Genomic DNA, 15,319 nt, shown 5'->3' with positions numbered 1-15,319 from the left:
TCAACAGGTTTGTCTTTCAGTCTGATTCCATTCATGGCTTCCCACCTTTGAAATGGGAGAGACATCTGCCTTGCTTTTAATGGGTATTGCAAATGTTTCAGTAATTCCACTCCACCTGAAACGTCCCTCCCCTTTAGCACACTCCCAAATTACAGCACTGGAATGAAGCGGGGACTCTTAGTCCTGCAGTACATTATTATTTTCCCTAGCTAAGAGGATCGGAAAGATTCCTCCTGTGGTCTTGCATCATGGAGGCCTGCAGTAAATCCAGCAGTCAACAGATTCTGTGGAAAGATGTGAGTCAATTTGTTTGTCTTTTTATGTTTGATTCATTCCAAGTATTTTAATTATACAAACTATTTAAAATACATTGCAACATTTAGTGTCTTTATGAATAATGTGCAGCATTTTAGGTCACTACAGAGTCAAGAAGGTGAGAGCTCCCTTAAACTTTTACAGCTCAATAAATGAAGTGTAAGTGGCAGCAGTGGTGATTTAACAGTGGGGAGGGGGATCTGTGATATTTTAGTGTAATCTTGAAGTAAAATGTCAGAATTTCTCTTTTTTTAAATCAAAAAGAAGCTGCTGCTTGATCTCTTGCTCAGTGATCTGAGTTTTCTCAGAATAGTAATTTTTCAATCTAATTCCCTTCGGCTTTTCACCTTGGCTTTCTGCCTTTATTTCCACTCTTATCTTCGGTCTCACCTGCACCACTGCATTTGCTTTTTATCTAGAATATCCTTCCTTCTCACATGCAAGCAGCAAGTCCAGTACCTACACAGGACAGTATGACCTTTATCTGTATCTTATATAAAAAAATTAAATACAAATGTGTAATGTCCACCAAAGAAAAGGCAATTATTCCAACACATAGTTGTCATAACTACACTGTAGCTAATGGATGAAGAATGATGATGATTAAAAAATCCCCTGTTGCTTCATATTTCAGAATAGTTTTCACAGCAATATGAATGCTTATATGAGCGTACCCCAGTGTGATAAACCACTGCCTCGGCTTGTTGGTTATGTAGGCTACTTCTGTGGGTTTTTTTCTCTCAAGGAAGTGCCTCGTCCCTGCATGATAACAGCAGGGGGCTCCAGGCACTCTTCCTCACAAAGCCCAAGAGGAATTGACTGCCTGATTCTGAACTCCTAAACCCTTTAAACACTAGTTGGCGAATGCTGCGCTCTCAGACTGCTCTCTCTGTCTCCATCCCTGCCTTTATTTCTGTCCGTCTGTCCGTCTGTCTGTCTGCCTGTCTCTCTCTCTTTCTCTCTCTCTCTCTCAATCCCACCTTCTTCCTCTGAGTATTCGAGATTCGAAGCCCAGGCAGACAGAGAGGTTTGTCCTCTGGTTAAGTTTCCAATGCTTATGCAACCTGCCACAGGAGAGTAGAGGATTTCAGCCACAGCTCTTCTATTCAAAAGATTCACAATAAAAATAATTCCTGGCCCTCAGATTGTTGGACTCTGTTTTTCATTTTGCCTTCGGGTTGTCTCTGAAATGTCAAATAAAGAATGGAAACAATCTTAGGAGTCTTTAATTGCAATGTTTTTTTCAGTTTTTCTTTCTTTAATAAAATGTCCTCTGTCCTTCCCCGAAGACATGCTGCTAATGGATTTACCAATCAGAAGTTCAATCCAACAAGCACACTGTATAACTGTATGTCATTATTGCTGTATGCTATTTCCTCCCGTACATCACCTATACTGTCGTTTAAAATAATAAAATAGGTTATAAAAAGGCTATGGGAAATCTATTTTTCATGATTATTTTGGATAATTATTTTGACAATATACAATGTCAGACCCATTATTTAAAATAATTCCTACATATTATTTTAAGATTGGGCTGCACCTGTTACGGTGCAGCCCAATCTACTGTAACAGCCTCGGCCACAATAGAAAACCAAAGCTGCTTTATCATCATTTAAAAAAGACACAAAGATAAGCAACACCAATTTTGCTAATTGAAGTCGGTTCCATTTTTTTAATTTGACATATCTCCTTTTCTGTTGTCCTTTGAGACTTTCAAAAGGGTCCAGTGTGAATGAGAAGCTCTTATTTATCCCTGCTGGAGCTCCAGTCTTTATTAATTTGTGGCCTTGAGCCTAGGGAGTTGACCACAGCGGGCAGAGTTTTCATTCGAGGAAAACTTTAATAAACGTGACCTTTCTGTGGCACTTATGGCAGTCTATCATTCCCTGCACTTGCATGGGGATGGTTATATTTGTGTCATTAGTAGCCTCATTGCTGGATACTTTTGCAAGACAGTTTAAATCAAATGTCAAATCTTCATAATGAATGCAAAACTGATATTTAAAAAAAAATAATAATAAATTGAGCAACAGTTTGGGAAATATGGGTACAAGCTTTCTTGCTAAGCGTTCGATTAGAGGATTGATACCACTCTCATATATCTTCGTTAAATAGAGTTGTGAAGTGGGGGGAAATATCTCAGGCATCCCTTGTTCCGAATGTATTGTAAAAGCCCCATTCATTTTCCCCATAGACAGTGATACATGGCTCACACTTGTAGAGCTTGGGTAATATTCGTAATATTCTACCAGTTTAATCATTAGAATGAACAACTACTTCAGAGAAAGTATTTTTTTCTTGGTTTAAAAAAATTAAATGAAAAGAACAAGCCTCCATACTTACAATCGTTGGGGAAGAAGTCATCTTCAACTCCCAAGGTGCATTTCAGCTCGAAGCCTAAAGTAAAGAAAGAAAACTGAAACGCAATCTGCAGCTTAAATCAATTTAATTCTTGATTCTGCAACTACTGTTGTATTCACAAAAACTAGATACACCAATCAATATAATGGAAATACAGATTGGGGGAATTGTCCTCCATCAGGAGCTCCTCTTCCTTCGCAACTGTTTTAAACTGTTTTAATTTAGCATCTGCAACGCTAAATATATATTATTATCTACTATTATATATTAAGCCCTACAACAACCAAAGAGTTAAACAACAAAATGGCATTTTACAGGGGATTATGTGCAGTAACCAACCACATATTGCTGAACAAATAAGACATAGTGGAGCAGATATTATAACACATAAGAGAGTTGTATCGATGTAACTCTTGTTATGGTTGTTTGCGTGATACAGCATATACAATGTATATGCACCATATATAATATTGGACCCATATTTTTTGCAGGTTGAGATGGAAAAAGAGAAGAAGGCCAAGTACCACATTTACCAGCGAGTGGCTCTGGCTCTGGCTCTGGTCTTCCTTTTTCTGGCCCTCTGTGTTTTCAGCCTGAGATATCTGTGGAGCCCCAGTCTGGGGAAGGTAAGGCTAAATATCACCTCATTGTTTGCCAGTCATCAGCCTTATTGCCACTGTCTGCATGCGTTAAGTGTGGTCCTCGAATTAATGCCACATCAGCAAATCATACGGGTTCCTTTAAATGGACAGCCGCATAAGGCAGTCTTTGAAGTCTCTATTGTATTTTGCGAGATTAAAAGACCTATGGAAAAGACAGCTGTGTTTTGCTCAGCACAGGTTTATCATATCATATCTGTAATTTCATGAATTCTTGGACCAAACCATAACACACTTTAGTGCTGCAAATTTTGGCCTGTGGCATTTCTCTACTTTCTGCTCACATTGTAAGCCTCTTTTCACAATGACGGATCCTGATAACTCAAAGCTGACCCTAATTGCTGTTGACCAGAGTGGCTGCCGCAGGACTGAAACCTCTTGGTATTGTAATTGGGATAAACACTTGTCCTGCACATTCATCTTGTGAAAACCAATTCAATCACACTTGATGGAGAACGTTTTCACTCGGCTCCTTTCCCCTGATTTTCCCAAGGGGCCAAAAAAAAGCTAATTTACACAAGCTAAGGGGGAAAAGGCATAAATAATTTCACAACCACAAATTGGAAGCTCTATACATTGCAAATAAGAAAAAATGGGTCAAATTTAGCCTATAACAAGCATTAATTCAAAATCCCACTATTCTGCTTCCATTAAGGTACACATTTCAAGTACTGATAGTCTCTTCTACACTCAGGTTAACCAAGGTTCATCTGCACTTCCTGTGTAGCCGGTATTGTCCATGTTCTCTCCTTTCAACATAGACATGAATCACCTTTGAGCCATCTCCTTTGTCCTTGTTAAATATTTTATGCCGGAGGTAGAGCAGTCATTATTTCTACTTTAATAAGCTCTGATCATTCTCACGTGGCACAAATGTGTTGATGGTAGAGGTTGCCCAGGTGATGAATATCAAACCTGCAGACCCTGGGTTTTGCTTTAATGGGGTCTTTGGGGATGGGGGAGTGGGGGGGGGGGGCATCTCTGGCCTCCCCATCAGTGAAGGAGATGGAGCTACTTCAAAGGAGATGCACCTGTCTGTCAGATGGGAAGGAAGCTCCTTCACACACAGCAGGACAGTAAAACTCCTCAGAAAAGCTGGAAACTACCCTGAAAGTAAAGAGATGCATTGATTCATTGATGGATGGAAAGATGAATGAGCTCTCCGGCATCAACCTGGCAGCTTGTTTGGTGAACTGGTATTTGGTGCAATGCAGCAGGACACTTGACTAGCAGCTAATCCTGCGCAGCATCTGGAAAAGTTTACAGATTCTGGGCAGGGGAGCAAAATGATTTATTTTAGGAAACAGTTGAGTGGGTGTTGTTTTTCATTTGAGTAAAGATGAGCTTTCTGGTGACAACCAACTCAAATTCAAACTTAGTTAAAGTAAAGTGCTTCCGTGAGAGTCCTTGAACATATGGAACATATTAGGACTAATACAAGGACATACATAGTCATACATAGAAACCATGGTTATATTGATTATACTTACTTTGCCCAGCTCTAAGATGCCTGGAAACATACTCAAATCAAGATGTACCACGTATGCATGGTAAAGAGTCCAATTCCCCAAGTTGACCTGAGTACTCTTTAAAACTGCACAAATCAATATCTCTATATATGAAGATGTATATGAAGTATGTGTAATGGGAAATCAGTCATTTGTAGTGACAAACATACTGAAAATATAATAAAGTCTTTCAGCTTATTGGTTTGGTTTTACAGCGCACAAGTTTACTGTTTTGGCTCTCGTTTCCAGCTGCAGCAGGCATCTGTTTTCATTAAAAAAACTCTGATAAACTCACTGTACACTGTCTGCTGATGACGGAGAGGCTGACAGCCAAAGTTAGCTGGTGAACCTTTTGGTACATTAGCAGCCAAAGAGCTCGATATTTCCTTAAGGAGTTGTCGTAGTCAGAAACAGAGATAAGAAAAAGAGAGTGCATATTGGACTTACATTCACAGGTGGACAGAAATGCATCCCCTAAATTAATGTTAATATTGCCGTAGAAACCTAATAAGATGATAATCCTTTGCTGTTTCTACAGCCTGGTTTCTCAAAAACTTTAATTAATGCAGGTTTAAGACACGTATAGAATATTTAAGGTGGAGGTTTGTTTCTTCCCTCTGAGAACCTTATCGGTGCGTTAACATATGTTAGTTACATATGTAATCATTATAGTACAAAGGGGAATTGTCAATTAGTCAGTTGATGAAAACGTGTATTCTTGCTTTCCTAAAGTACGGAAAAGTAATTGCGGCAGTGTATTAGTTACCACATTTTAGAGTGAGCACACAACATAAGTGTTCATCATTGAAAAAGAAAATCGTGTGAAGTGAAAAACAAGTTTGTGGAGAAAGCTCCTGATGGGGTCCCAGCCCAGTTTGAAACTTTGACAGATTCTGAACATTATGAACCTGAGACTGTGAAAGGTGCAAACATCCTTTTCACAGTTCAAAAACTAAAGAGGCACTGGAGCACACTCTGAAGTACTCAATGTTACTTAAAAGGTGGTGTTGAACAGTTTGCAGCTTTACTTCCAGGACCTTTTCAAGTGAGGGATCCAATCTGACAAATCTGAGAATGAACTGCTTTGAAGATAACAAGCGGAGGAAACCCTAATGCTGACTGAGATTTGATTACGTAAAACATTGATTAAAAAATGTATTCTGCTGCTAAAAATCGGTTCTCGCACGCTCTCAAAACTTGAATTGCATATTGACGAATGCTTAAATTACTTCAGTGCCCAGTCAACAGTTTAACTCATGTACTTGCGCTAAACAATTATTACTAGTCATCACTCAAACAAAAGAAACACAAATATGGTGTGCTATATATCACACATTACATAGAGCTTTGAGCTCAGCACTTCTAATTAAAAGTTGAAACCGCAGCACGACTGCAGCCACGGATGCTTCTCGTCTTCTCACAGTTTACAGAAGCATCGTGACCTCGTGCACCCAGCTTTTTGTAAATAAACCCAAGAAAGGTAATTTGCTCTCTGCATTGTATTTCAATATGACACGATAACCGCTTGGGATCTTCTTTTAATTACCTGAAAACATATGTTGTTACACAGGCCAGGGGGAAGATAGTTTGACATCACTTCCTCTCTGCCTGTGTGTGTGTGTGTGTGTGTGTGCGTGTGTGGGTGTGTGTGTGAGGGCGTGGCTGTGCTTGAACGCATGTGATTGTGTATGCATCAGTGTGCATTGTGTGTTCCAGTGTGTAGATTAGGTGCGTCTGCATTCTCTTTTGGCTTACGGCAAATTTCTGTTTACTATGTGCTCGTTATTGTTCTGGGCCGCAAGTCTCACTAGGGGATTTCCCTCCTTGTAAATTAATCCTCTGTTATTACCAGTTTACTTCAGCAACTCTGTGAAAATTGAATCTGGCTGGTGAATCCAAGAGAAAAGTAAAAATAATTTGCCTCGAAGAAATTACTTTAAAAAATCGTAAAGAATAACATCTCGACATTGATGCCTGATGCCTGCTGTGTGTGTCTGCAGAGCACGGAATCCAGAATGTAAATGTTCATATTATTAGATTTGACACATTTGGTGTTCTTATTAATTCATGAACCACTTTGAGCAAGATTATCTGCAAACCAGCAGCCAGGCTCCATGTGAACCTATAAATATTGTAACCCATTTTTTGCTGTGGAATATTGAAGAGCTCACAGGTGTTGTTGGTCTGTATGGCAAAACCGCCTGTGAAATACATGAATGTCAGACCTGCGGAAAGTGCTCCATTATTCAAGCTGAAATTGCATTGCTCACCTTGATGCCTTTCCCTCTGCGAGCTCAAGGTAGCTGCTGAGTTGTCGCTCCTGATGGCCTCTTAAATGCCTCACTGTCAGGACCGGCTTCTTTAATGAACACTGCTGCGCGTGTTGCTTTCCGCTGGTCACAGGTGTATGGCTTTTCAAGGCCGGGCTCTCCTTTGTTTATTTATTGCTCATAGACTGTGTATACCCAACAGTCCCCTCGGTGTCCAGATGTCAACATTCAACAGGGGAGAGAGTCACAAGATTTGATCATGATAGGATTCTATTGTCCTTTTCTTTTTTGTTCTTAGTTTGTCTCCAAGAAACAAACAAGACAGTACTAACTTCTCCTTCTACTGCTTGTTTACTCGGACTCGTGCAGATGAGTTATTATTCTGGGGAGGCAACGGGGCTTATCGAAACAGCTTTTGGTGAGACGTTTTTGGGGGGAGCCTGCCCCTCAGTCTATTACCTTTCTGATTTTACACGTCAGGCTCATTTATTAGCAGGCCAGCGTCCACTGGTGTTTCTCCTTGGCTGTTAAATTAGGGAGCGATGGGATCCCGTCTCAAATGATGCATTTTGCCGTTGACTCTGGGAGCAGTCAGGAGGAGGTAGGGGAGGTAGGGGGAGGAGGGGGGATTGCAGACAGGGATGAACAAAAGAGAGTTGTTTTAAAATGTTGCCTGAGGTAGAAAGGCTTCGTGGCGGTTGTGGCACATTGCCTTCTTCTGGGACGGTGACTGCTACAGAGAGCGTGACGGCACTGCAAAGCCCACCGAGAGTTGTTTACTGTGCCATAGCGCACTTTAGTGCGTCTGTGATTTTCCTTTTAGAAGCTAGAATAATGTGGGCGTAGAAAAGATCAGCATCTTTAATTGCCTGTACTTCATTTTGCCAATCCACCAGCAGCATGTGCAGCATGTTGTATGTGCAGTAAACAGACACAAATGCGTGCCTTTTTTTCCTTTTCTCCCTCACCATTGTGACTGCCAAGAAGACTCCTCTGCTCTGTTGTACAATTTAGAATGTGATTGAGCTTTCACATCCACTTCCACTCGCCCAGCAAGTCTGCGCCGCTTATAGCCTCGGCGTGCATTCACAGCCGCAATGCTGAAGGAGAGAAGTGAACAGCAGAATGGAAACGCTCTGTTCATCTGTCCTCTCTCAATGTGTTTGAGGTTGCACATCAGATATTGCTATCATGTTGACATACAGTATACTCTGATGGATCACGACTTTAGCAATTAGTTACTCTCTATTCTCAAAAGAAAACATCTGTTGTGTCAGAGTGCGTAGTTATATATGTATCACCATTTAAGGGGTTGCATTGACTTTTTGCGAGTTTTCGCCATTACTTACTCAAATGTGAGCCTTCAGGTCTGTTTGGTGCTCAGTCTACCACTAATATTAATAACCTTAGCTGATTAGTCTTTTTTTATGCAAGAAAATGAGAACTTGTAACAGCTCTAAAAGTCGGAATGTTAGCTAATTATAATGACATGCATTCAGACCTGCCAGGCTTATTAAAGCTCTATTTTGGTGGAATAAACATGAAAAACAGCAATAAATAACACACTTTCAAGTGGAGTTCTTTCATCCAGTGAAACGTCAAGTGTTTACTCAGGAAATAAGCAAAGCAGGCTGCAATGAACCTCATTAGTGATGAGGTATGTATTCCAAATGTTAAGAATCCATATGTCACAGAATGAAAACTAATTAACATACTGGATAATGCAGCAAATGGGACGTACTGATGGTATCACTTAAATGTTCTCGGTACAGCGGAGGGCAATACAATAGGACTTTAATATTTAAGAATTTTCTTGTGAACAAACACAGTTTACATGAATTTGGTCAAAAACTCCACAGGGCACCTTTGAGTATTGTGCCGGGGGTGGTCTTTGTTTTCTAAAAACTGCCATTATGCCAACGATCAAATGGATCAAATATCTATCAATAAAGAAATAGAAAAGTGTGTAACTAATCTAATCATACAGTTTACTTATCCAGGGATTTAAAACCTGTGAAGGGACACACACATACCTTGTGTTAGGATGTTAAAACTCCAGACCTAAGTCTAAAAAAAAAAATTCCCTGTAAGAATTAATGTTGATATTAATATGTAGAGTATGACAGCAATGTTGTTAATTAAACCCTGCAACATTTCACCCAGGCTATTATTTGTTCTTGCCAGACAGCTAATGAGCCCCACATTATCTCAGCGAGAGACAAAAGCCGAGAGGACACATTGTACTCTAAGGAGTCTGAGACCCCATGTGTAACTGGTTAGAAGAAAGCTGAGCTTCTGCGCTCACAGTGAGCCAAAAAATAAAAACAACCATCATCCTCCTCCTCCTACATTTAACACAACTTGAACCTTTCCGTTTCATCCATTCCCGTTGTAGCTACTGATGCGGGTCAGTGGGTCAGTCCCGCTGCCACCATGAATACCGGGAAAAGGAACTTGACAAGCTTCATCACCGTCAGATGACAAGGTGAAGTACATTTTCTGGGCAAATGAGACAGAGCAGCCGAGCAGCAGCTGTCATCCATCATACTTGTGATGAGTGCTGGATAACTACACATCCACCACACTGTATGAAAAAGAAAAATCACTATACTTTGTACATTTAGATGCTTCAAAATATGAGGCATTTCAACATGAAGTGGCTCTTTAGGCATTTATCAGTATCAAAATATCCTGACCACATACTGTGTGTCAAACCCAGTGACACAAAGGAGAACAAGTTGAACCCACACAATGGACACACAGCACATGCAAATGGCATGGTATAACTGTTTAACTCTGTAATGTATTTCATACAAAACTGGTAAAACGCAATGTAAATATATATGCAGATTGATTTGCATCTTAAAATGTGTATCTGTACGGCTTTACCTATATCTATTTACTCTAATTTACAAGAGTGTACAAGAGAGGCTATCGTCATTTGTACATTTTTCAAAGGAAATTAATTTGTGAATCTCCCCCTTCTTGTGTAGATTCTTTTGAGACAGTTTCACCCTAAATCCACAAGTACAGAAAGTAAATGACTCCCAAAATGTCACGTGACTTGTAAAACATAAGGCATAAATTAACTTTAAATTAAATTTAAATAAATACATTTATAAAAAAATAAAACGTGTATCTGTAAATCTGCAGTAGTGCCTCTCGATTTATTCGTACATTATCATTTGTGAATAATCACAAACAGTTATATGTAATAAATTGTCATATCTTTACTAACACATCCTCCATTACTTTAAATCTTGAATGGCCATTAGGGGGCGATTCCTCTGAATGCACAAATAAGTCTGATTGAAAGAAATCTATGAGAAAAAGACCAGACTCAATCCCTTTTTCAATATTCTTCAATGCAGCATGTTGTTCATTTTGGAAATGATGGTCACATTTCAAGTAAAATAGACACAAAGCAGGGTTGCCTTTAGGGCGTGGCTACCTTGTGATTGACAGGCAGCTATCACGGTCTGGGAGTTGTCCGTGTCTCGGTCTACCAACTTCAACTCTTTCACAGTGTGTCTCCAGTTTATGAAAGTTAATTGTAACATTCATGGTAGCCTAAAAATGTCTTATTCAGCGTTTGGTTGTACTAAACCCTCTCTAGTCACTAAACAAAATGCTGACAACCAAAAACCAAAATGGCAAAGGCCAATATCCCCAACTATAAAACCAATGGGTGATGTCACTGTGACTAATTTCACTTACAAACAGGCTATGGATTTTACTGGTATAGAAAATACAGTTTTTATGCGTAAAAGCTATAACCGAATTACCGAATAAGTAATCTGATAACAAAAATGCAATTATGTTGCTCCCTGTCTTAAAAACGTCTGTGCATATATTACAATAGATCTATGAGGGAAACTTAGATCTTATGTAGTTAAAGGTCCACCCTACATCCACTTTATTAGACAAATACAGTAATTGCCATGGTAATTAATACATTAATCTTTGCAGAAAACGACTTAATTAGCCTCTAAGTAAATTGTCAATAAGTGTCTTCAGTCTTGACCTCATCTCGATACAAACTGGTTGTTAATGTTAAAGTGACACTGGCTAATCACCGATGAGGGCATTAAAAGTTTATACTTAAACCAAAGCAACCTTTTGGCCTCACATGACATTGAAAGAAAATCTGCTCGTTTACCTCATTCTGAGACAAGACATATAGTCTGCTGCCTCTCGTCATGTTCTCCTCCCAACCAGTGGCAGAAAAACATTAATTTGCTCCTTCAAAGTGCTTCATTTGCATGTCTTTCATTAGTGGCTGACCGTGATGGACCACGTAGGTTTTGTAATAACTGCACTGAAAAACAGAGTCAAATAATGATTCTGCTGTGCTCTTTTATTTTTGTATAATAGCATGAGACAATGTTCAGTTGTAAAGACGGACACCATTGGAAGCATAATGTGTTGTGTTCTCCCATTGGGTCTTCAAAGTATTTTTCAGTGTTATTAAAAAGGAGGACAGAGCAGCACTGACATGCAACCCACACAGGGGCCATGGCAACAGACCAAGAGCTTCTCATCAGTACCAATAGTCCCAGTGTGATAGCCCAGTGTCTCTGCATAGGACTATCACTCCCTCCTTTATTGTGTCTTCAAGGCAGAAGCATGGTAAACAATGTTTGAACAATTATGAGCCTGTATGTCTCCCAGAAGCTCTGTCAGGAATTGTTCTAACGGTCTACCTTGTTACAGGCACCGCTGGCTTGTTCTATATGTTACAAGGCACAGACAAAGTAGCAGTGGGATATCATGTGTGTTATGATAAAAGAAGAGAGGTGCTCGCACTCTTGTTGTAGGGATTCCGACTTTGATCATTACAACGAAACCATTGAAGTCCGCAGAAGCAGCTGTTATTGGTATTTGTAGCTGAAACTGTGTCTTGGCATTTTTGCAGTAAGCTGAATTTATTTATTTACCGACTCTTATTGCTTTACACGCACATTTTATTTTCTATATCTTGGCACGCAAATAATGCACTCTACGCACTGCTGATAAATAGCGAGGCAACTATCTATTGTCATCTGTTGGTAAATTGCCAGTGAATTTAAAATGTGTCACATTCCCAATATTGAGTAAACCAAAGCAAATAGAAAGCAGTTTTGCCCTTTTGAACCACGAGAAGATTAACCTTCACTGAGTTTTCACAAAATGCTCCTTGGAATTTTTTCCTTTTGTCGCTTTAGTGGCTTAAAAACTTTCCGGTTGCGGTTAATGCCATTCATCTGGCCAAATTATTGCCTCACGTCTAAAATGATCCAAATTGCAGCCTTACAGCTCACACAAGCTGTTTCTTAAATGTCACTTAGCTGCTGGATCCCAACGTGTGCTCTTGTTGATTTATTAGGAGGTGAAATGGCTGAAAACCAGCAGAGCGACAAGGAGACGTATCCACTTGAGGTCATTCACCTTGTGACTGTCTGCTTCATACTTCAGAGGCTTGAAGTCCTTTGTCTGTGGAAGTCTGTGAGATAACAACAATAAGCAACATAATTCATTCAGCTCTACTGGCAAGCAGCAGATTGTTCTTGGCACAGGGGTTATAGGCAGGGAAAGATGCAACGTGGAACAATATGATGAAAGGGAGAAATGAGAAATGGCACAACACAGTCAAAGCCCAGGCCTTGGTGTCGTTTAACTTCTATACATTTTGTCCTATTTTCTACTGGTTGTTGATACTGTGGAAACGGTATCTATCTCAAGTTGACTTGTGGTATTTGAGGGATATTGCATCATTTGTTGTGCCCTAAAAAGGTGGTTTAACACCATCTTTAAAGGCCTTATGAAATCCATCTCTTCTTTCTTACAGTTGGCAGGTGATGTTAAAGAAATATATACTCCTGGCCATTTTTGACATGTTATTGAGGTGAAGTAAAAAGCCACTATTTCCTCTTTCTTGTTTATCTGGGGTTTGGCTAAAACTTGTTAAGTACAATTTGGACAGATCTTTGACGGTGCGCAAAATGTTGGAAGCAGATCAAACATTGGTTAAATGTATGTTAGCAGCTTTTCATTTTCATCCCAGGTTGATGTCACATTTGCTTGAGCACATACGTTTCTGCCTTGTAAAGTTATAACTCCAAGAAATAAACTAAAAAAGAAAGGAAAATATTTACTTTTCAGGCAAAAGGTCTGGGAATACAACATATTCCCCGAGCTGCTGTAAAAAGGAAATACAACCCTTTGTTGTTTTCACTTTGATTTTTATTGAGATCATAGAAACAAACACATCGAACCACAATATGTCCCAGTCTGTGAGTTTGTTTCACAATAGTGTGTGGACCAAAAGTACTGAATAGCTCCCAAAGTTCCCCCTACACTCCTCCCTCCTGAATGCAGCTCTATTATAGGCACTGTAGCACGTATCAAGGTGATTTATTGCCAGAGAGAGCTCAAGTTGTTTAAAATGACTGGTGTGATTAGTCATATATGCTTCAGAGCTGAAAAAGGGGTGCATGGTGCTCCTGTAAATTAACAGCAGCTGCAAACTGTAGTCGACCAAAGCAAGGTGGTCAAACGTGGTAAGCGGCAGAGTCGCCGAGGGACGGGGAGAGAAAGTGGGTCATTACATCCCTTTCAGCTATGAGTAGGTTGACAGAAGAGAAAGGTAGGCTACGTTAGAGATGCAGAGGCTCAGTGATGAATCGATTACTGCGATGGAAAATAAAACAGTAGAGGTATGATAGTTTGCGAGTTCTGCCAAAATTCCACTTGAGTTACTGCACAAATATGCTCCATATATTCCAACAGCCTCAGAAATCTCCACGCTCCATTATTCAGACAGAAAGGTGCTCCTGGAAGAACCTTTCTGTTTGAGTAACTGTTTTTTCCTTCTTCCTTATTATTTTTCCCTTTCCTCCACCTTTTATTTAACAAGTAAACGAGATGCAGAAAACACGTTTGCACTGAACCTCTGGCTTCATATTAAACCAACAGAGAAGAGCCAAGCAAGGATATCTGAGGCTCTTTAAAGGGACAGTCCAACATTTGGAGAAATAGGCTTGCTTTTTATCTGATAATCAAATAAGAAGACTGATATACTATTCTTACGTCTGTGCATGGAACTAGAGCTTGGAGGCGATTAGCTTAGCTTAGCACTAATACTTGAAGCAGGGGGAAACGGCTAACCTGGCTCAGATTATCTGCCAGCACATTAACACCTTGTATCTTAGTTATTTAATCCTTACACAAATGTAAATGGAATGTAAAGACAAACAAAATGTGATTTTACACAATGAAAATAGACTACGACTCTGATTTTAAATGTATATTTATATATATATATATATATATATATATATATATATATATATATATATATAAATTAAACAAACCTATTAACAGTGAGTTTAAGATGTGTTATGTCATATTTATAACTTTCTTGCTTCCAGTCTAAGCTAAGCTTAATCTACGATTCATTTATATCTTCATCTAACTGTCTGCAAGACAGCAAATAGGTTTCTTTCAATGTTCTATTGTTCCTTATGAATCTTGGGAGAACTGACCATCTACAAAACCTTCTGTAAAGAACTCAAATAGAAGAGTTCATATGTCTCAGTGATTCTTTACCAGACTGACGGCCATCCGCGCTATCTGACACCTATCTGATACCAATCTGATTAAGGGCAGAAGACTGAAACCCATTACCTTGGGAGGCTCAAGCATTTTCACCTACTCTATGTCTATATAAACAGCTTTTTTTGAAGGATGTGTTGTTGATAGACTTACAGTAATATGGTTTCCAGTCTGCTACACATTAAGGGAAAAATCCACTCTCGGATACTCTTACACTATTAAGTATCATCAGTTTGTGATGTTTAATGCACTTCAGGAGTCGGGTTTTGTGATGAAATGTCATAATTCCCTTTTTGGTCAATGCACTTTCTTTTAAAGTGTGGCTGCATTACATTCTGGTCCATTGAGAATCCTTTCATCGTGGATTTAGTTTTCTACGGTGGATTTGTGTGTTTATTGAGCGTCAGTGCAAATGGTGGGCTTAAAAAGAAGCTTTTGCTCTTTGCTCCTGAAAGACTGACTCCAACGTCTGACCTTTATCGCTGATGTATTAGGTGTTTAAACTCCACCATAGTTCTGCTAGAAATATCTGAGTTGCATCGTGCAACAAAATTGGCTCAGAAGGAAGGTACATGCAAGGTACATTGCCAGCAGCTGTTTGTTTTAACAG

At 39.5% G+C, this 15,319-nt stretch overlaps 1 protein-coding gene across 1 annotated transcript in view; it reads left to right on the top strand.

The window, feature by feature from the left end:
* Positions 1-223: 223 nt before the first annotated feature.
* The window catches only part of tnmd (tenomodulin), a 42,203-nt gene continuing 27,107 nt past the window's right edge, over positions 224-15,319 (top strand). The window contains exons 1-2 of the mRNA XM_034543446.1: positions 224-296; positions 3,171-3,305. Of these exons, the coding sequence (XP_034399337.1) occupies positions 249-296; positions 3,171-3,305 (183 nt within the window). The 5' untranslated portion in view covers positions 224-248. The remainder of the gene's footprint in view (positions 297-3,170; positions 3,306-15,319) is intronic.

Source organism: Cyclopterus lumpus, chromosome 10 (assembly GCF_009769545.1).
Source record: "Cyclopterus lumpus isolate fCycLum1 chromosome 10, fCycLum1.pri, whole genome shotgun sequence".
Taxonomy (NCBI): domain Eukaryota; kingdom Metazoa; phylum Chordata; class Actinopteri; order Perciformes; family Cyclopteridae; genus Cyclopterus; species Cyclopterus lumpus.
The sequence above is the reverse complement of the archived record's forward strand: the minus strand, read 5'-3'. Positions and strand labels throughout refer to the sequence as shown.